The sequence below is a fragment of the Trichoderma harzianum genome (assembly GCF_003025095.1).
Source record: "Trichoderma harzianum CBS 226.95 unplaced genomic scaffold M431scaffold_2, whole genome shotgun sequence".
NCBI lineage: Eukaryota > Fungi > Ascomycota > Sordariomycetes > Hypocreales > Hypocreaceae > Trichoderma > Trichoderma harzianum.
Window position 1 is genome coordinate 2,385,905 of NW_020209250.1, and position 20,791 is coordinate 2,406,695.

The 20,791-nt window shown below is 50.6% G+C and overlaps 8 protein-coding genes across 8 annotated transcripts; 5 read left to right on the forward strand and 3 right to left on the reverse strand.

Annotated features, from left to right (window-relative positions):
* Positions 1 to 1,358: 1,358 nt before the first annotated feature.
* On the forward strand, positions 1,359 to 3,057 carry M431DRAFT_76950 (hypothetical protein; the record flags this gene model as incomplete). Its single annotated transcript, XM_024922517.1, has 3 exons — positions 1,359 to 2,346; positions 2,412 to 2,481; positions 2,535 to 3,057. The coding sequence occupies 3 exons, from the start codon at positions 1,359 to 1,361 to the stop codon at positions 3,055 to 3,057; spliced, it is 1,581 nt and encodes a 526-aa protein (XP_024778999.1).
* A 1,061-nt stretch (positions 3,058 to 4,118) lies between these two features.
* Positions 4,119 to 4,478, reverse strand: M431DRAFT_1938 (hypothetical protein; the record flags this gene model as incomplete). The annotated part of the gene is made up of 3 exons (XM_024913228.1): positions 4,119 to 4,207; positions 4,285 to 4,409; positions 4,474 to 4,478. The coding sequence occupies 3 exons, from the start codon at positions 4,476 to 4,478 to the stop codon at positions 4,119 to 4,121; spliced, it is 219 nt and encodes a 72-aa protein (XP_024779000.1).
* Positions 4,479 to 4,738: 260 nt separating this feature from the next.
* M431DRAFT_504244 (hypothetical protein) lies at positions 4,739 to 8,186 on the forward strand. The gene is made up of 5 exons (XM_024918441.1): positions 4,739 to 5,551; positions 5,618 to 5,783; positions 5,849 to 5,976; positions 6,042 to 7,459; positions 7,566 to 8,186. The coding sequence occupies exons 1-5, from the start codon at positions 5,214 to 5,216 to the stop codon at positions 7,694 to 7,696; spliced, it is 2,181 nt and encodes a 726-aa protein (XP_024779001.1). The 5' UTR covers positions 4,739 to 5,213; the 3' UTR covers positions 7,697 to 8,186.
* A 1,053-nt stretch (positions 8,187 to 9,239) lies between these two features.
* Positions 9,240 to 11,371, forward strand: M431DRAFT_300419 (hypothetical protein). Its single transcript, XM_024914151.1, has 2 exons — positions 9,240 to 9,514; positions 9,963 to 11,371. Exons 1-2 carry the CDS (start codon positions 9,451 to 9,453, stop codon positions 11,156 to 11,158), a joined length of 1,260 nt encoding a protein of 419 aa, XP_024779002.1. The 5' UTR covers positions 9,240 to 9,450; the 3' UTR covers positions 11,159 to 11,371.
* On the reverse strand, positions 11,372 to 12,133 carry M431DRAFT_300420 (hypothetical protein). Its single transcript, XM_024914152.1, has one exon. The coding sequence runs from the start codon at positions 12,052 to 12,054 to the stop codon at positions 11,584 to 11,586; it is 471 nt and encodes a 156-aa protein (XP_024779003.1). The 5' UTR covers positions 12,055 to 12,133; the 3' UTR covers positions 11,372 to 11,583.
* A 921-nt stretch (positions 12,134 to 13,054) lies between these two features.
* On the forward strand, positions 13,055 to 16,828 carry M431DRAFT_478414 (hypothetical protein; the record flags this gene model as incomplete). The annotated part of the gene is made up of 5 exons (XM_024915670.1): positions 13,055 to 13,240; positions 13,295 to 13,849; positions 13,911 to 15,341; positions 15,402 to 16,237; positions 16,306 to 16,828. The coding sequence occupies 5 exons, from the start codon at positions 13,055 to 13,057 to the stop codon at positions 16,826 to 16,828; spliced, it is 3,531 nt and encodes a 1,176-aa protein (XP_024779004.1).
* Positions 16,829 to 17,549: 721 nt separating this feature from the next.
* Positions 17,550 to 18,906, forward strand: M431DRAFT_478415 (hypothetical protein; the record flags this gene model as incomplete). Its single annotated transcript, XM_024915671.1, has 3 exons — positions 17,550 to 17,784; positions 17,948 to 18,498; positions 18,556 to 18,906. The coding sequence occupies 3 exons, from the start codon at positions 17,550 to 17,552 to the stop codon at positions 18,904 to 18,906; spliced, it is 1,137 nt and encodes a 378-aa protein (XP_024779005.1).
* Positions 18,907 to 19,564: 658 nt separating this feature from the next.
* M431DRAFT_504247 (hypothetical protein) lies at positions 19,565 to 20,502 on the reverse strand. The gene has a single exon (XM_024918442.1). The coding sequence runs from the start codon at positions 20,315 to 20,317 to the stop codon at positions 19,751 to 19,753; it is 567 nt and encodes a 188-aa protein (XP_024779006.1). The 5' UTR covers positions 20,318 to 20,502; the 3' UTR covers positions 19,565 to 19,750.
* Between the last annotated feature and the right edge of the window lie 289 nt (positions 20,503 to 20,791).

The following is a 20,791-nucleotide window of genomic DNA, read 5'->3' on the forward strand; positions in this document are numbered from 1 at the left end:
GACTGCTTGCTCTCTTGCGTGAGGGACTCATGTACGGGCACCTCGTCCTCATCGTCCTCTTTGGCGCCATCCTGGGCATCCTCTTCACCTCCCTTCAGGCGCTTGCCAGATGGTTCAGCCTCGTCATCCGCAAGCTTGGCCAGATATTTTCCCTCAAGGTCGTCGTTGTCCTGCTTTCTCTTGCGTTTTCTTTCGCGCTTCAGCTTGGCTTCTTCGAGGCCGTTGATTTTCTCTTCTGCCTCAGCCGCCTCCATTGTCACCGACATGGCATCCTCATCATTGCCGTCTTGGACATCTTCATTTTCGGCACTGTCATCGCCTGCTTCTTCTTCGTCATCGTCGCCATAATCCAGCTCTTCGCTGATTTCGGAGAGCACCTCATCGTCGCCCTGGTCATCGCCGTCTTCTTCGTTTGATTTGGCAGCGCTTGAGCTCTTCTTCACTTGCGGTGCTCCTAATCGAGTTTGTGAGGGAACAGTCACAGGGCCAGCCTATCAATTACGTTAACTGTTGCTCTGATCAAGCCGAAAAGAAAGAATGCTTACACTGGATGCGAACAGAGCATCGAGCGTGGGGTCAATGGCCTTGGACGCCACGGCCAGCGCATTTTTTCTGCACGAAAAAAATCAGCAAGATCAACCAAAGCCCTCAATTGCAGAAAAACTCACGATTTGGCCATTTTGCACCTGTTTCTGCAGCGAGAGGCTTCGACAAAAAAGAGACTCTGGACAGGCGCTTTGCTTCGCCAAACTGCGACGGAGCCACTGGAAGCGACAGAAAAGTTCAGAGCAAGCTCTAAAAATTTTGGGTCCCGCCGCCGGGCTTTCAGCGGAACAATGCGTCATTGGCCTCGCTGGCCCGAAGGCCCGCAGATGACCGCGTTTCTGCCACGCCAGGATTCACCGCCCGGGCTCTGGCTCCAGCGCTCCAGGGCCTGGCTCGCCTGTTGGGGCTTGTGCAGGCGGCTGGTGCAGCGCTCTGTAAGGTCACAGCCGATACCTACTTCGTAGATGCGCGAAGCGGCACCTTGTCTTCTTCCTCTCCCCTCCCAGCCCGTTCCGGCCTCTCTGCCACGACCCCGTCACGGAGACAAAAAGACCGTCCAGACACGGCCTGAGCTTCAGCTTGGCCCGCGGATCAACATCACGTCGTTTTGCCCTTCACCCGCTCGCCGGCCCCGATCCCACCCCCAGCGCCCGCTCAAACTCTTCGCTGCCGACCTTGTGCTGGTGTCCGCGCCCGGTCCTCTGCCCTCTGACCCGACTGTCGACCGACAGAGCTGAAGCCGCCCTTGTCTCGACTGCCGATTCGCATCAGCAGTCTGCTCAAGAGTCTCGCTCTGCGCTACCGGCACCACAATGGCAGCGACGGCCTCGGCGTCGGCTGCTTTCCCCCCCGTGGCTACGGGCGGCGATCTCGAGGACAGCAACATCTCCAGCCCTCTCAGCGAGGTCGACGACAAAGATGCCAACGACGAGGAGATTGAGCACATGCATCTTGACAGAGACAATATGAGCGTCGGTCCTGAAGACACCCGTGCCACCGACCACGGCGGATCAGACTCTGACAGCGCCCTTTCCGACGCAGCATCTGACGTTAACTCTGAGGCCAACGACACCGAAGCCGAAACCCTGAGACTCTACGACACTCCACAAATACAGAGACATCGTGACGTTGGAATTGGGCGCTTCAATGACGGAGAGGCTTTTGAGCACACTCCGAGCAAGCTCCGCAGGGCGCTAGCCAACGGCCGCGATGACTCTGCCTCAGGCGACGACAGCCACATCGACGAGGAAGACGATGAAGACGAAGACGAAGACGACATTGATGAGAACGAATCGCCGACAAAGCCCTTGACCACGGCTTTGAAGGCAGATGAAGGTGCCCGGAGCGATTCTTCACAAGAGAGGAAGCGGAAGCGATCTGCCGCCATCGAACACCCATTAGACTTAGAACAGCCAGCGAGGAAACGCACCGGGTCAATCTCCGCTGCCAACGGAGATGGCGACGGTCCTCCTGCAGCTACTGAAGATGACGCGACACCGGCTGCGAACCCGGCAAGCGGACGCGGGTCCCCCGGGGACGACGATGAGGCGTCTGCCACGGCCCAAGACACACCGGCAGAGGACGAGCTTCTAGAGGTGACAAGGAAGACCAAACGCACCGGCTCCAAGCGAAAGACGGTCGTCTCAGATGATGCCGACAGCGAAGCTCGAGCTGAAGTTCGTGACGAGCAGCAAGATCCCACAATGGAAGAAGAGGCTGAGGCCGATCACCCCGAGGAAGACGAGGCAGAACCCGAAGCTGACGAAGAGACTGATGCTGCGGCGAGAAATCTCGAAGAGCGTAAGCTTTCCCAGAATCAGTCAGGTGTATCACGCACAAGCTAATTTGATGGGGAAACAATCTAGTGGAAAAGAAGCAAGCTGCCTATCGAGACTGGACTCAGATAGAGGAAATGTTTGGTATCTTTAGGGACCGGTAAGCCGCCTGACTTGGTCGACTCGACGACGCTCTGCTCACATTTTATGCAGGCTTTACAAGGATAGGCTGCAGAGGCTCGAAGAGGAGGAGCAGTCGCTGCATGCCCCAGAGCCTACACATCCTGAATACCTCAACATGAAGCAGTGCCTTGATGACCGACTCGAACAGAAGCTACAAGCTATCAATACCGAGCACGAATACCGACTCAAGGCCCTTGAGCGGCGCGCAGTAGCACAGAAAGCTCAGATATGGGGCCAATACTTTCAGGCTATCCGCGAGAAGCGAGAGCATGCTCTGGAGGCTCTCAACAGGCAATGGTACGACGTGCAGAGCGCTCGGCGTAGTGCGCACAGCTTGCCAGATTATGGCCTGTTGTTCCCAAAGGATCCCTCGCAGCGCGTCCGGAACGCCATTGCCTACAACACAGAGGTGTCGACTCTCGCCGGCCTCGCCAAGTACGAAGGCTTCCCAGCCGGACCGGAGCTGCAAGGAGCATCTGCATCAGAGCTGGAAGCTGACTTGGCCCTCATGGAAGTGAGTCCGAAATTATTATTACAGCTAGCCATTGCTTAAAAATTATTTCTCATTTGCTGACCCGCCATCAGCGAACCCGGCGTCTGCGGCACAAGCCCTCGATAAGTCAGATCCGTGAGGAATACCAACCGCCACACCTGACTCGTCTTGACCCAGCAGGAGAGCAGTTTGTCAAGAACACACCTTGGGCAAACCCGAATCACTCCTCTCATAAGTTCTACCAGCACCATTCAGCTTCGGCGGAAGCTCGCCCCGAGCCAGCTGTCCCCGTCCCTGCTGGTCGGACACCACAAAATGCGCTTTCCGCCTCGACCGATCTCAAGGTAGCTCTCGATGGGCCGGGAGCAGTTCGATCGCCTGCTCTCTCTGCACGGCTATCCGAGTCGCCCGAAATAACGCGGAATATCTTGAACCCAGCAACTCACCAAATGAAGCAAATAGGCGGCATCTCGGGACTTGGTCGCGGGTCAAAAACGGCAGCGGCTTGAGATGTGCCTGCTCTTCCATTTGAAGAAACAAAAAAAATTGCATATTGTTCAAGAAAGGGACCCGCGTAGCCGGGCTGTGATATGAGGATTTCTGCGTTCGGACATTAATGATACCCAAGATCAGGGCTTGTTGTCGGCTCATTGTAAAAGGAAGTGCGGCCTTTTGTTTTTCATCTTCTTTTGTCTATGCGTGTGTGTTTTTGGTCTGAAGGGTTCAAGGATGGTTACACTGGTAATAAAGATTCGACGGCGTTTATCATGTCCAGGTTTCGGGAGGTTGATACTGGCGGCAACGGGATTGTCTTTGCATGGCAGAAGGGAAGTCTTTCATTGTACAGAAATGGCGGCTTGTTTTTTCGCATTATCATTTACACATATTCAAGGCAACAGAATATCATTTCAACAATTGCGGCCCAATATTTGTAATGGGTTGTGATATGTGATGTACAATGTAGGAGAGGCAAGCGGCTTTGAATCAACAAAGCCCATTTTCAGATTCTAAAAAGTAATAGTACACAGCAAATTTAGCTGACGGATTGTAATTTGCAACGCCTAGGCGCCCTTATCTCGTTGTCGTGAATAGTTTTCTTTCATAGATATGTATACATGTATTTATTTCGCATTGGACGCCTGTCGAGGCGCATCCGGAACCTTGACATCCTCGAAGTCGTCTTGCCCAACGGCGCTGATGGTATACCAGTCTGTAGTAAAGAGAAGAGAAAGACAGCGTCAGTCATTGCAGTCGGGTGAACGGGGTATGGATGATCCATGAGCTTACAAACTCCTCCAACGAGCGCAAAGAGCCCAAGGCCGGTCAGAGCATTCTTGAAAAGATATGGCCGTCTCGCTCGAACAAGGGCAGGGCCTTGTCGCAGGCGCCGATCGTAGTAGGTGGTATGGGATCTAGAATAAATTTCTGTTAATTGAGTTTCGCAAATCAAAGAGTATATGTAGATGGGAGACGTACGCCATTGATCGATATGGAGAGCTGTACATGTTTTCCGAAGCAAGATGCAGCAAAGCTCTTGTTCAAGGCCAAGATGCATCGTATCATGCGCCAGAGAGTGGGATGAGCGCAGAACTGACCTTGACGGCGCTTCTCCGGCTAAACAGCATCTGCCGTGCACCCCAGGCACTGCTGTTAGCAGCCAGTCGCCCGAGCCAGTACCTCGAAAAAGCACCCAGATTCCAGGCCTAGGCCAAAAAGTTCTTACGAGTTACTGCCGACCACACTCTGACAGGGATCTGCCACCTTGGACCCGCGTCACGTTCCCGTCGCCAAAACCTTTTGGCAGAGCTTCCCCAAGCAACCAGCAAATCTGCCATCTGCATTGCCTTTGCGACTTCACCAAAGAACACGGCTCGCCAAGCATCTCGATATCGACGACCTCGGCAGCGCCATTCCAACAAGCGCGACTTGCTGCGACTCCGAGTCACGAGCTTCAAGAACTTGTGGTGGCTGGTGTGGGAGAGATTGGCGCAGGGCATGACGATCGACTAGAAGAAAGAGATTGATACTATTCCAGTAGCCTAGCCTGTTTGTCGCGCGACCTCAAATGCTGCATCTGCATCTGCATCTGCATTCTTCTCCCGCACGTTCCCCTCCTCTGATGTCGTCCGCTTCGCTCGTGCCTATCGCTCGTCCCACGCATTGAGAGATACCACCATCTATATCTATCTGCCTGCCATTGCCGCCTCGTCGACGTCATGGCTACCTCGTCGGCCCTCTCTGTGCCAGACCAGATCCGCCAGCTCAATGATGCCCGCAAGCTGGTCCTGGGCGACGTCAAGTACTATCCAAGCGTGGTCAGAGGCATCCTGCCCATCATTGGGCCCACGGCGCCGATAGAGCTGCGACGATGGGTCACTGATTTCCTGGCCGAGGCATTTGCCACGCCGGCGCTGCCCAATTCCGAGAAGGAGACGATGCAGCCATATGTGTTGACGACACTGGAGTCGCTGATTGAGCACGAGGGTGATGCACAGGTCCTGAGGAATGTGATACAGACGGCAGCGAGCATCTATCCGCTGGCCATGAGGTGGATGTCGGTGGCCTTCTCTTCCCATTGTAAAGAAACGTATCGTTGAACTGACCTTTGCCTCCATCGCAGCATCAACAACAGCTACGACACGGTGACGTGGGAGAGGATGGTGAGTATCAAGCAGAAGATTTTGCAGCTGTGGGACATTGTCCCTCCCACGGTGAGGATATGCTGCATCAAGTTTGCCCAGCGAGTGGTGCTGGCGCAAAGCGTTGCTTCGGGCGCTGAACACAGGGTAAGAAATGATGGCTATTCCAGACAACAAAAAGTAGACCTCCTTAACACATAATGTTCTTCTAGTATGGTGGCGGACTGGATGTCTCTCTGGACAAAGTGCCGCCCAACCACCAGACGCTCGATCCTAGAACTCTCGAGGCAGAGGCAAGTGGGCTGTTGGACCGCATGTTGAGTATATTACAGGGGAACAAGTAAGTTCCAACTCGAATCTGGTACCCTGACCATTTGAGGCGTAGCCTATACTTACCAAGCTTAGCGATGGTCTTCTTGTAGATGCGACTTTGAACTGCTTGTCCATCATGGTGCGGACTCGCCCGGCTACCTCCAGTCGGATCCTCAATGCATTGCTCAACTTCAACCCTCTACAAGCCGCCAACTCGCCATTGACCCCCAAAACCAAGGTGATGATCAAGTCCATGGAAAAGACGGCACGGCTGCTATTGATTCACCTGAGTAAGCGAGACCCCCACAACCCAATCGTGCCTAGAATACAGCAGCATGTGGAGGGCACAATGCGTATGGTAGCCGAGCTCTTCGACAGTGCTGGCCGGAAAAGACCTCTGGAGCCCAAGCCACAAGACGGATATGATGCCAAGCGCCCACGGATCGAGGCTTCCCAGATCCAGATCCCCCCCTTGGGCCCAGGCCCCCATAGCCTGGCCGACGTCTTTACCCTTATTGGCAACGATGGACTCAAGTTCTTCGACGTCTCTCAGGTTCCCCCCAGCCTCGTAGCCAGAATTGCCGTGAATACCCTGTCTAGGTTGGATGCCCAGGTCCTCGCAAAGGCTGTAGATGGCGTTCGCGGCCGACTGGAGACGCTGAACAATAGCCCTCCAGCGGAGCTGAATCCAAACACTGCGCCTTTGGGTGTTGACGAGGATGAGGATGACTATGAGCCGGACTTTTATCAAGCAGAGGATACGGAGCAGATCCTGAACAAGCTGGATAGCGCCCCGGCACCAGCCGTGGCCGAACCCAGAATAAGCCTGGACGACACGTTGGGGCTGAGATCCTTCAGCCTTCCCCAGCCGCAGCAGTTGACGCCAGAGATGGCTCTCAACGCGGGCAATGGCACGGTAACGAGAGTGCTAGAGATGATGAAGTCTCTAGATGAACCAGCAACGAAGAAGCAAAAGGCCGGATTCAATCGCCTTGCAGCGAGCTCCGAGAGCAGAGATTCCTGGATGACCATTTTGGCACGTCTGGCAACACGGTCATCGGCAGGGCTTGAAGAGATATCAGTCAAGGCCGAGGCAGACGACTCTAGCCGGCCGTCATCCCTCAACAACGGTATCAGGGAGATTCTTTACAACTACATCATGGAAGACTTCCGAACGCACATTGACGTCGCGGTATCATGGCTGTGCGAGGAGTGGTACAACGACAAGGTGCAACAAAAAGCCGGGGGCGACCATCCGTTATACTACGAGAAGTGCACGCTACGGCTCATTGACGGCTTTCTACCGTACCTGCGCCCACAGGACAAGGTGCTGACGCGGTTTCTGAGCGAGATTCCCGAGCTAAACCGGGCGATTCTTTCTCGCGTGAAGCACATGTGTCGAGATCCAAGTGTGACGCAGTTGGCGTTGACGAGCTTGCTGTATTTGGTGATTATGCGGCCTCCCATCAAAGAGGCTGCTCTGGATACAGTTCAAGATATTTGGACAGACTGTATGTCTTTTTTTTCTTCTCCCCCCCCCCCCCTTCGTTCCCCTTTACCACTTTTTTAAGCATACGACTATCGGTCGGGGGCATACAGAGCTAACGGTTGGAATAGACGAAGATGCTAGGTCTATGGCCGGCAAATATCTTACCAAATATCGGCCACTATTTCTAGAAAATGCAACAAACCGCGAAAACAACGATAGCCCGACACCAGCACCAGCAGGAGCTGCCATTACCACATAAACAATGGCGCTGTACCTACTTACAGAATGACTAGGAGAGGGGCCAGATGTGATACCAACAGCTTGAAAGATGACAGTTCTCAGCAGCCAAGAAGCTGTGCAAGACAAAGAAAAAAGTATCGGCTCGAATGTGGGAGGGATTCGTCACAGAATGCATGGCCAGATCATGATTGGACAAAATAGAGGGACTTTACTAAGTCGTAATAGCGGCGTAGAACTTGCGTATGAAATCGGGGCAAGGCGTTTCGTTGACCGCCACGCGAACATGAGAAAAGATGGCGCGGATATCCGGGATATAAGAGAGATGTGTATGTATAGGGATGGTTTACCACGGAACTGCCCCAGTGTATTGGAAGAAGGGGGCGATGAATAAATTTTGTATGAGGTTTACAAACGGGCAGATGAAGAGTTTGGCGGGCAAATAAATACTATACCTAGCAGTTATTTGGACAATACCAATATTATACAGGAATTTATATTCTGTATCTACCTCTATGCAACCTTTTTTCTTTTCCCACATTCATTACAACATGTGAGAAATCTTTCTGCTGGTCCCAGACACGATTCTCTGCTGTTGTTTCCGGCTTCATGCGTCATCTACCCAAGGTTTTACTCTTCACACCTGAGAAGCGAGATTTGTCCCAATAGCTTCATCGATGGATTGAATGGGGTACCCTGCAGCTTATTTCTCGCTAACAAGAAGCCGTCAGTCAAGAGCTGAAGTGACATTGGCAATGCAAGGGAGAAGGACGGCGGCGTGTTGGACGGTCAATCAATCAATGTTTATTGATTACCCCGTATTTTGCGTTTCCAAAGTTTGTCGTTGCAGTTACATCATACCCCATGATTAATAACGTCGTCGGCGATATTTTATTGGAGTTGCTGCGCACGTCCTGGTTGCCTGGCCAGCCCCTTCACATGCATGCATGGATGCATCCTTTTTAACAGACCTGCAGCATCTCTACGGAGTACGCAACAAATACAATGCAGCAGCACCACACAATGCACGCGACACGTGAAGCCGTTCATAGGTCAGGTAAGCATGGCGTCCCCTGCAGGCTGATCCTGTTTTTTTCGCTGCAGGCTGAGTAGAGATTAGAGAGAGACATGAAAGGCGGCAAGCGAGAGACAGCAAAAACAAAGAAGGATGAGGGGCTGTGTGTGTGTTCATGTTTTGCTTTTTTCTTCTTCTTCTGCCTCTCTGTGATTGGCCGCATTGTGTTGATTATGTCCCTTGGATGCCGTTTATTATTTTTGGTTGCCGTTGGGGGCTTCCCCTTGTTTATTAGTGAGAGGCGGTATACAGTAGCTACGTGTACAAGAACGAACTAACAAATGGCCGCCCTTTTAATGCATGGCATGACGTGGTGAAGTTTTTATTTGTTTTGCTCGTATCTCGTCTATTCTGGTTTCCTCTTCTCTTCTCTTCTTTTATTTCTCTTCTTTTTATACTTGACATTTGTTTGTTGCTTCTCTTCTGATACGTGATCGTCGAATACTGCATCGCCCCCAGCTCTGCTCATCTTACATCACCAATCTCATCGACCCTTGCCCTCCATCCCCCGGCTCATAATACAGCACGGCACAGGGCACTTGCGCTGACTGACTTGAAGACTGAGATTGAGGCAGCGGTTTCAGCGGTGCTTGCAGCATAAACGAAACACGGCCGTTTCCATCATATTATCCATTTGTATGAGACAGTGGATGACGGAGGAGAATTGAAGCGAAAGAAGCACAAGGTAGCTGCAGGCAGACATGGCTCTTCGCCGCCTTCACAAGCAGTTTTTCAGCATTCACCAGGATTCACTGCAGGGCACAGGTTAGTATGAAGAGTTCATGTTGTCAGTGTTTTTTTACCCTCTTTACGGAGTACGAGTACCTGCTAGGTACATTTACAGTACACTCTGCGCCCCTTGATCGCTGCGGCTGCGCTCTGACTGCAAAATCCTCGCCTCTTCCGGGCTCCGGTTTTCTAATGAGTGACGGCTGCGCGTTGCACGCATTGCTGCTCATTTACGCGAAAACGAGCTCCACCTCTTAATTACACATGACACTTTGTACCTTATTTTGGACACCAGATTGCTTACCTATTCCGTACCTGGCTCGTACTGTACTTGTCTTGTACATACACTTGCACTTGCACTGCCCTGCACAAACCACAAGTCACAACCATCACCAAACAAAACAACCCCCCGATTCATCTCTGCTATCTGGACCGGATCGAGTGATTGATTTGACTGACCGCTGATGCGAATCGCCCCTCGCAGCCTCCAATCCCGCGCGCCCCTCGCTAGATGATTCACCGGGCACCAGAACCTTAACACCAGCTTCTGCCGGCACCGTCAACGCCATGCCGAGTCGCGCCGCCTCCGTTTCCAAGCAGGCTCAGGTCCTGGGCAGGACGGCCACGATCCGCAGCGTGCCCAGTTTCGAGGGCTCTGAGACGAGTCCCGAGAGCAACGGGCTGTCCAGCAGCGTCACCAGCAAGGCCAGCGGACTGTCCACCGTGGCGTCTAACGGGACGATCGAGGAGGCGCCATCCCCGAAACCTAATCTCGACACCACTACCGTTCCTGAGGTGCCTGAGCCTGAGGCCCCCATCGAAGTCGTCGGTCCCATACCGAGAGTCATAACCCCGGCACCGCCAGAAGAGAACGGCGGCTTGGGAGACGGAGATCTCGACCACCAGGACAGTGCGCAATGGGATTCGACAATTGGCAAGGCCGGTCTGGGAAAGACGGGTCGAGTCATCAACAAGCTCGTCAGCGACAATGACGCCCTAAAGCGCGAGATCAAGATTGAGAAACTGCGCGCGGAAGAGGCCAAGCAGGCGGCCAAGCTGGTCGAGGACAAGATGGAGCGCATGGTCAGCGACTACGAAAGCCGACTGCTGGAAGCAAACGTCACCAAGACACTGCTAGCGAGAAAAGAACGCCAGGTCGAAACCCTCATGGCAACGGTCGACATGGAGAAGAAGAAGGCCGTGGCGGCTCAAGAGCTGGAGCGGAACTGGAGGGACGAGATGGAAAAGGCCAAGCGCGACGCCAAAACGCAGGCCGACGACGCAACGAGCTATGCGCAGCTGATGGAGGGCCGGTACAACGCCATCTCCTCCCATTGGCGCGACCAGGGCGACGAGGTCAACAAGGCCATTGCGACGATCAAGACGGAAATCACCACCATCGTTGACGAGCGCAAGTCGGACGACGATAAGATCCAGACACTGCGAGACTTGTGCGAGCAGCAGGACAGCAACATCCAGAAGCTGAGGCGCGAAAAGGAAGACATTGCACGCTTGTTTGAGGAGTACAAGAAGGCGCAGGAGGAGAATCTCAAGGACATCAAGGAGAACGCCAGGAAGACGGAAGCCGAGCAGCAAAGAATACTGGAAGAGTCTAGGGAGACGCTGGACAAGCTGAGATGGGCGCTAAACGTCAAGGCGAACGTCAAGGGTGCTGAGTGAATGTGAAGCTGCATGGCATCACTGCCTTACGCCACGCGCCCCCTTTTGTCTCTACTGTTCTCTCCTCTATCACGGCCATATTCTCCCTCTGGATTTGCCTTTTTCCTTTTGGCGTTGGAACCACTTTGCGTTTTTTATCGAAACTGTCGGTGCATTCTTACGGGGGGACTCTATGCTCATGGCTTTTCTTCTTCTTTCTTCTGCTTTGTGTTATTGCTTCCCACTTCCCACCACCGATGTGCGGCTACAGCGACTTTAAATAATGATACCACTTTCTCTCTCTCTCCTGCCTTCTCCCCTTTAACCCTCTCTTGTCTTTTTTTGCTTATTGCTTTTATTACTTCTTCCCCTTCTCTCCCTACATTGACCCTGTGTTTTTTCTACTACTTCTTCATTCGTTTCTGTTAATTACATAGAGAGAGCGGTCAGTTGGCTTTGGACAGGATATGATAGTCTTCTTCCCCCTTCACCCTTGTTTTTTCTTCCTCCCCCTTCTTCTGTATTTTGCATGCTGGGAAGCCTTTGCTTTCGTGATGCACTTGGCGTTGGATGCATTTTTCACAAAGGAACAAAGAACAAAGAAAAGAATGAAAAGAATCTAAAGCGGTATAATCTCCACCCATGCTTGCGCTATGTCTGTTAGCTTTTTTTGGAACAGAGCGATACGGAAGCTGGGAGAGAGTATAATTGCGCTTTGGCTGCGAGAAAGGATATAGTACACTTGCATATATATAGATAAATGATAAATAAGGAGCCATTGTGTGTTTAAGAGAATACAAAACAAAGATATGGAATATGAATGCATATATTAAGGACTTAACCTGTGGGTTTTGTTCTTGTTCTTGTTGAGTTATTACTGAATGATACGGTATATTGCGGACAATCAGTTGACGCATCTTTGTTTTGTAAGCTGTGTTTGCGTTAGACTCTACATATGATGTTGAGGAAATGAGAATCTAATAAACAAAAGAGCTGATTCTACTGCATTTTGGCGATTCTACAGTGATATGTTTACTCAACATACACCTGTTAATAAGCTGTATCAACAATCCTCGACAGAAGATGCATACAAATTTCACCCTCTTGATAACACTCCCTTATTCATAACCCCCTAGGTTTCTATACTTTTCTAAACAATACAATTAACTGTATTATTCACTTACAGGCAATATTAAATTATTCACTTACAAGTAACGTTGAAGCCATTAAAGCTGCAGTGAATTGCTCTCGTGCAAAGCGGTCAGGAGTTCACGTGCCTGCTGCACTTTCCCTCCCAGCTGCCACCCACCTGGCAGCTGCTGTGCTACTTTGTTCTCTTTGTAGCCCTAAGATTCTCGACCACAGGTACCCTATTTATTCATTTATCCTCCTCTTGTTTTCCGTTTGTTTCCTTTTCCCTATTCCTCTCCTTCTTCGTTTCCAACCACAGACTCACCTCAATCCGCATAAGCACATGACGAGAATGGCATAAAACTTCGTCTTTGCCTTCTCGTTTTCTTATACGTTGGTCCTTTGCTTGTATTCCATTTTGGCCAACTCTGTGCAAGAGGATAGCCGGCTTTGTTTGGACACTGATTTGGGTGTTGATGCTTCGGTTCCCTGCTGACCTTCCTCATTTCTAGAGGTCGCTTAGGTGCATTCTGGATTACTTTGGAAGCTTCTATGTCTTGATTTCTGCAGTAAGAACCGTTTATTGTACCCCGAGTGTGGTCCGATTGCTAGGTAAGTCGGAGATTCCCACCTTATGATTTCTTTCTGGGCACAGAGGCGCCTCGATGCCTATACCGGCAATTCCCTGCTTTGCGTGGGAATAGCTACAAGATATAAAAGCTGATCACAAAGTATAGGCTGTCGTTACCTTATATCTCAACTATTGTCTGTGGACATTTTGTCACAATGTCTTGCGGAAGCTCTGAGTACAACGCGGATGCATCGGCAGTGAGAACGGCCTTGGCCACATTGGCAGCTCCGAATCCAACACTTGGGTCTTATGGTGTCGTAGAGTTTTACATCACCTGCAACCCTCCATTACTCCCACTTGGTGTCAAGCGTATCATTGAATCTGCCCAATCGGCCTGTCAGGTGCGTTCTGTAGCATGTTGGTCTGGTTGGAGACTTTACTAACTATTCTTCCAGGGCAAACTTCTCGAGATACTGTATGAGCCAGAAATACCCTGGTTCAAATGTATCACGGTGACTGAGTTTCAGAACCGAGTTTCCGATATCATCCAGCATCTTTTGCACAAGCTCCTGAAAAAGGAGGTCCGACCACTAGATTTTAACGTGGTAGATTCTGATGTGCGTGAGGGCACGTTTCATCCAGATGTCGTCTCCAGGGAGACCAGTGAACCTCTCATAATTCCATGGGTGGTCCTCAAGTCTATCGGTAACGACCTTTATCAAGACTTTGAGGAATACAGATTTCCTGCAATACTGGGCCAACTACCTTTCAAGACAGTGTGGAGAGGGCTGCAGAATTCTACTGGAGTCTCCATCGATACGCTGTTGTCTGTCTTCTCCCGCGTTTCAAAGTCCGAGAACGCGCCTAACAATGTGGTTGACTTTGCATTTCACACGAATTGTGAAATGTCGCACAACCTGAGGGAGAATCTAATCTATATCGGATCTTGGCAGTCAATGGATCTGGTTGATAGAGCGGTACAAAGGCTTCAGACGATTCTGAATCTACTGGTGCGTATTTTACTCTCTCCTCTGCTACCATAGCAAGATTGAGACATCTAACGAGATATAGGCAAGTAAACCAAAGGTATCATCGCACCTGATTCTACTCGAGGGACCTGCGGCTACCAAACTCACATACAGATGGATGTCTCACGTTGGGTTAGTCAAGGCGACCTTTGCCGTTCGGTCTGGCAGCTTGGCTATTGCGGAGGAGTACAAGTATCTCTCAAACGCGGCTGTCATAAGGACTCACACTCGAGATAGAACTGGCCGTTGGATCACTGATAATACTGTTTATCCGCTGAAAGATACACGCCAGCTCGAAGTGGGACAGACATTCAACGCCTTCAAGGGTTACATTTTGCCTACCAAGAAAAAGAACGCCAAGGTTCAAGTAGTACATGACTGGAAATATCCGAAAGATCAAGCCATCCTGGCATCAGCTGAAACAAGGGCATCCAGTGCCTTTCGTGGACCTGTGCAAAACAGTCAAAGCGTCCTTAATGACTCGGTGGTGGACGATAACCTGGAGCCAACCTCCCCTGTATCTGTCAACAATGGCTACAGAGTAGCACAGAATCAAGAGCTACCCAACGACCAGAAGCTTCTCGCTTCTCCAAAATTGCAGGATGTGGATACATTCGTAAGATCTACGCGGCGACTGGCCATTACCGAGAACGAGTACTCCCACATATTAGAGCCATCAACAACAACAGGCGCTGTATCAGGCCTTGGAGAATCGGAGAGCATGATTCAATATCCATTTGCGGTGTCTGACTGCGACCAGGAAGATCTTCTCATCTTTCTCAGCGACTCAGACGAGGAAGTTCCATGTGAGGATGAAATGCTCGGCAATGCGGTTCGGAGTACAGTTGCAGACCTTCAAGAAGTGAATGAAGACATCATCCGGTTTGAGCGATTTGAACGTTCCGATGACCTAATATGGCTAGACGATGAATCGCAGACTCAGCAGTCGCCTTCTAAGCCAGACAGTTTGGACATTGCCTATGAGGGCTCTCCATATACTTCTCTTCAAAGCTGCGAACCCTCCGAGCTTGGGACTGAGACCGAGACAGAAATTGCTACCATTGTGACAGAAAGCAACCCCCTGGAAGTTCAGGATCACGCTGCTGCGCATTTTTATACTGGTGGCATGGCCCAATTTGGTTTGATGGATGCTCGTGAGCACAACTCGGCGAATGTTTCTACCAAAGCTCAGAAGCATGTTCAAATGGGTATTTCGACAAGTGATCTGGTCGAGTTGGCGGGCACTGAGGAGCATGACGTTGGTGATCTTGTTGACTTTGGATTACTTGAGGAAAAGCCGAAAGAGTTTTTTCAGACCATGAATCAGAGAGGCGGCCGTAGCATCACCAACTCGTCTCAGAGAACTCGTTCTCCTAGAAGGACTGGTTTGAATGCCCACCAGGGACCAGCCCCAAGAAATCAAAATGCGCGTTCGGCTTCTATGACACCAAGGGAGCCCAGAGTTGACGCAGAAGTAAGTCCAAATGACAAGATAAAGCTATGAATTCTCACTGACCAAAATACCCTCTTTTAGTTCGACTCCAACTTTCCCGTGCTTGGAGCAGCACCAAAGTCACCGAAGCAGACAAAGCAGACGAAGCCACAGCTACGATATGCTGATGCTGCCAGGTACCCAAATGCTCCATCGCAAAGGCCACCACGACCTGCCAATGCAAATGCAGGCCCTAGTCGACCCCATCCGACTCCTTCAGCGGAATCGGTGGCATCGTCTTCTAAAACGGGTGAGAGTTCAAAGGAACCGAAACTCGAGGATTGCAGTAAGAACGATTGGGATGTCCCGCAAGGGAAGAGTGATGTCCTGCGAGACGCAGAGAATCAGCTTAAGAAAATGTCGCAAATTCTTGAGTTGGCCTCGGGCTACGTTTCCCTGGAAGTCGTTTTTGGGCGCATATATATCAAGCAAATGGCCCCGAGCTTCGTAAACCACACAGGTTCTGGCCCGGTGTTTGCAACAAAGGATGTGACCAACCTCTTGAATGGCGAGAATTTCCGACAAGACCGTATTGGCTTCTCCCCTATTCTATCGACATCGGAAGGTGATGCCAATATGTTGGTTAGCATTACGCCACCAGGTGAAACCCCGTGGAACCTGTTTGAGAAGGAGACTTGGTACGATTTCCAGTGCACCTACTTTGGTCCAAGAGGCGAGGAGTCCATCATCATTGAATTAAACGCCCAAAAGTTTCAATATCGAGTCCGGGGTCCGCGCCACGAAATATTTGCAATCCACCTCCATTGCCCCCAACGAGCTTGGGATATGAAGGCGCGCGGAGTCCGGTCGAGGGCTTTGGAGCCTGAGTATGCATTGAAATGTTACGTCGAGTCTCTAATCGACGAGATGGAAATCTTGTACGTCAATGACAAACTGAGTGTGTGTGCGCCGGGATAAATAGTAAGCTAACGGATTTCTTTTGCAGGGCCAATGACAAGGGCGATGTGACAATTCAGTATCCAGATTATAATGGTACCCGTGAACTCGAGGCCGTCACCATGCGGCGAGTTGCCCGATATTGCCACGGAAAGAAGAAAGATCATAGTGTCCTCACAATCACCATGAGCTACTCAATGGAAGAAAGCCTGTCCAGCGGTAGACGAGGTGCAGGGGCAGTTCGAGTTTTTGCCTGCCCCAAAACTTCGTTGAACAGTGCTTTGCCTCAAAAGTATTTTGAGGCCAGCCTAACGTCCTCCCGTCTACGCCACCACTTTAATCAAAATGTCAACTTGGAGTATGGCGACAAGACCACGTGGAATACCGACCAGCTTGAGACTGAAAATGTCTTTGAAGACATGCTCAGGCCAGCCTTTGGGATGGTTTCTCACATGGATCATATTGGATCTTCAAATGACACCATGAGAGGCGTCACTGACCAGGATGCTTTCCATGAATCATTGGTGGAAGTAGATGTGAAGAAGAAGTACAAGAAGTGGGCGTTTTGGTGAAGAAGGGTCGGTTGGACTTCTTGCTGTAGTTTGCACACTCGCGTTCGTCATTGACCGATTCGATCACATACAGGGGAGCTAAGATATGCTGGAACCGTGATGGCTTCTCGAGGAATCGAGTAAGAGCATACGGCGCCGGGCTCGGAGGGAGGTGAGCTACGCTGAGTTTCTTTGTTTTGTGCTCAGGGGTTACTCTAGGGGCCAGTATACGGAAGTCATATGGATCAATGATGATGTACAAATAGGTATCAAGTAGATTAATCAAGCAACTTGATGGGAGTTAATGAGATGGGGCTGCGGAGTGGTGGTGAGAGTGTGAGAGTGCGTTGGTGTTGTTAAGCTGCCGAACAATGATCAGTCAGCCAACAGATGTACTGACTGGATACTCTGAAGCTTGATAGCCATCATACGGTGCATTAGTACATGTTCACCGCAGGTAACCTTTATACATGGTAATAGGTAATTCGAGAAATGATGCGAGGTGCCGCCTGATGATCGGTAGCCTATCAAACGAGGTAGCCTATCACTAAAGTAAAACACCCATGGATGTATTTGCGATTTCATATCCCCCGCTATCATGTCTTGCATGCGTCCATGTGCTGTACTTCCTTTCTTCTTTACACTGTTATTTGCTTCATTTGAAGCTGGATTGAACTTTGGCGTCTGCTGTTTGATGTTTGGCAGACTATTATAAGCATCTTACTACAAGCCGGTTGCCTCTATGGGAGAATATCTTCTCGTGCTCGCCGTGGGCGCCATTTGCTTGGTGCTTTACATGGTTAGGCTGAACTGGGTGCTTTCACACACACCTCAGGAGGTGGTTGATCGTGCGGGAGAGCCGCTGACGAGAGACCACGTCCGAGATGTATTTGAGCGGGTGAGGAGGGAGGGGATTGACTGGGAGGGGAAGCTGCCGCGTCGTAAGGATAGACGGTATATTGTGGTAGGAGGCTCTGGTGAGTTTACTGCCGATATCTCACTGCAAGCGGAATGACACTGCTGACGATAATATGTGTTGTAGGGTTTCTTGGAGGGCAGATTATTATGTATCTTTTGGCCATGGGGACTCCGCCTGAAGCTATTCGCATCGTGGATGCGCGTCGGCCTGTTTACTTTTAGAGGAAGACTTTTCACACGGAGCAGCGTCAAAAGTGGCTTTTATCCAGATTGACATTACCAACGAAGCGGAAATTCTTAAAGCATACGAAGCCCCTTGGCCAGACGCAGTGGCCAGTCTGCCATTGACAGTCTTTCACACGGCGGGCGTGATCCGTCCGTTTGAGCGGTACGAGATGTTCCACGAGCGAACTTCGCGAGTCAACGTTACTGGCACGGCACACTCTCTTCTGGCAGCGAAGAAGGTTGGCGCCGGAATCTTCATATACACGTTTAGCTTAAACGCCGCTTTGAAGCAAGTCAAGTGGCTGTTTGCGCCGTGGGGAAGGACGCAGCAACCTCGGGGATTTATACAGGATCTTGATGATCGGGACTTTTTCGAGCCACTGCGGCCACCACATACGTTTCTGACCAATTATGCGCAGAGCAAGGCCGAGTCAGAGAGGCTGGTCTGTGATGCAGACGAGAGAGATGCCCGTCCAGGCATGCCGGTGCTACGCACAGGCGCGATTCGTCCTGGAAATGCTGTTTATGGGCACAGAAACGAAAGTATCGTGGGTAAGATGCTCGGCATAGGAAAACTCCCGACGTGGGTGGCGGCCGTCGTGTAGAACTGGGTACATGTCGAGAACGCCTCGCTGGCGCATCTGTTGCACGGAGACGCGCTGCTGGGCGAAAATGCGGCCAAGGTTGCCGGACGGCCGTTTACCGTGACGGATAGAGGAAAGCCAGTGAGGTTTGGTGACATCCACCTCCTCCTGGATACGGTGAGTACGACGGGGCCGCGCATGAGTTATCCGCCGCCGGTGCTGATGCTGGTGCTCTCGTATTTGGTGGAGTGGTATGGCCTCTTGGTGAATGCGGTGCCGTTTCTGGATAGATTTTTGAGTGAGCCTGGAGAGCTTATTAGGTGGGTTCAGTCGGGGGGTTATGCAACGAGGTTGAATTATTTTGTGGAATGATGAGGAGGCGAGGAGGAGGCCGGAGGATGGGGGGATTGGATATATGGCGTGTTGTACGACGGTGGAGGGGATGTGTGCTCGGGTTGTGGATTGGAATAAATGGGTTGAGGAAGAGGAGATGAGGATGGAGAAGGATAAAAAGAAGAAGAAGGATTTGTAATAGTGGTTGTAGTTGTAGTTGTATGATGGAATTAATGATTCGAGGTTCTCCTTGGTGTTGTGTAGCTGCCAGTGCCATATTGACTCGTCACATTTGATCACTTGCTTGAGATGCATAACGCATCAGAAGCTGCAAATATCTGGTACCATGCAATATGCTAATAGACACAAATTTGAATCAATAGTACCTATCATAAAATCTGTTTACGCCTCTGGATCTTTAGAGTATTTAATACCACACGTCGTATACAGTATAAAAATAATACTAACTAGTAAATGAATATAAATGAAATAGCAGTAACTAAAGAAATATATATATAGTAGCAGCTACTAGAGAAATATAAATATAACAGCAGTTACTACAGAAATATAAATATAATAGCAGTTACTAAATATTAGGTGCCTAAAAGCTTTCACGATGCAAAGAAGCGTCAAAGTTCAAGCTATGACCTTATGGCTTGAAAAATGTCTATAAAAGAAGAGGATCCTCTTTGTTTTGGAAGGTTTAGAGATAAATTTAGTCATTATTAAATATCTAGCTGCTGGAGAGTGGCTAGAATACATATTGTTCTCTTCTTTGATTTCATCACTCTCCTCTTTGTGCCCAGCTCTCTAACAGTGGTATAATGCAGCTCTTGTAAGATCCCCTCCCCTTATTTCTTCTAAACCTTCCATTAATACTCCTTTATAAGCCAAAAGCCAAGTAACCACCACCAAGGAAGCTTAATATCCATAGAGCAGCCTCTCCCCTCTTAATCTGAGTTTTAGCAAAGCCAATACCTAAGTCGTAGACCAGATGCTTAATACCGTTGATAAAGTGGAAGGTAAAGGGGAAAGCTAGAGTAAACTTAATAGCGCCCTTGACGACGAAGGGTAAGGCAGCGAAGCTGGATGCTAGCGCAGCGCTTTCGACGTGGAGGCCCAGGAGAGGCGAGGCGAGGTATGCGGTGAAGTAGACGTAGGCCGCGCCGGAGAGCACGCAGCCGGTGATACGGGTCCAGGCGGAGGCGCCGAACCAAGTTTGCTCTATTTTATAGATGCCCAGGTTGGGGGAGACGGGGCGGTTCAGGCGCTGGTTGGCGAGGACTTGCTGGCCTTCCTCCCGGGAGAGCTTCTGAGTCGATATAGGTCGGGCCTGAGAGGTTGACATGGCAGAGGCGAGGACCATGCGCGGGATGTTCTGTCTGAAGAAGACATTGGGCTTCGTCGCGCTGCGCACCACGGCAGCGAGGCCGAGCCGGTGGGCGATCATGTTGGGCGAAAGATGCTTGGATGGAAGAGGAGATTCGAGATCGGAGCGGCGATTTTTCAATTGCTGTTCGACGTTCCCCCTGTCTCGGTCACCAGAAAAGCGGGAGTCTCACAACATAGGAATTACGTCGGGATTGAAGTGGGTGTGTATAATGTATTCGAAGTTCCAGGTTCTCTCTCTCCTGCACGAGAAATGGGTCTAGCTTATATACCGGGGGGGTACGTCCCTCCTTCCATCAGCGGTGGGCTGTTGCTGGGGCACCTATATGTGGCTTGTCAAGGTTCAGATGTAGGATGTATAAAGCAACACTAGTTCAATATACTAATCAGGTGCCTATATTATTATATAGATATACTTATTTATTTTGCCGTCTTGCTTTTTCTGTCTGCTGTTGATCTCCAGCGCTCCATCCCGCCTGTAACGCACGGGCTTATAGCGGGTTCTGCCCTGCTATTGATCGGATCGACGCGTGTG

Bases quoted from the DNA above. Each gene is read 5' to 3' on its own strand.
- M431DRAFT_504244 (XM_024918441.1), top strand. From the start codon at position 5,214: ATGGCTACCTCGTCGGCCCTCTCTGTGCCAGACCAGATCCGCCAGCTC. The intron at 5,977-6,041 runs GTAAGTTCCAAC...TACCAAGCTTAG, and splicing joins AGTATATTACAGGGGAACAA to CGATGGTCTTCTTGTAGATG. The intron at 7,460-7,565 runs GTATGTCTTTTT...CGGTTGGAATAG, and splicing joins TCAAGATATTTGGACAGACT to ACGAAGATGCTAGGTCTATG.
- M431DRAFT_300419 (XM_024914151.1), top strand. From the start codon at position 9,451: ATGGCTCTTCGCCGCCTTCACAAGCAGTTTTTCAGCATTCACCAGGAT. The intron at 9,515-9,962 runs GTTAGTATGAAG...CGCCCCTCGCAG, and splicing joins GGATTCACTGCAGGGCACAG to CCTCCAATCCCGCGCGCCCC.
- M431DRAFT_300420 (XM_024914152.1), bottom strand. From the start codon at position 12,054: ATGCGTCAACTGATTGTCCGCAATATACCGTATCATTCAGTAATAACT.
- M431DRAFT_504247 (XM_024918442.1), bottom strand. From the start codon at position 20,317: ATGATCGCCCACCGGCTCGGCCTCGCTGCCGTGGTGCGCAGCGCGACG.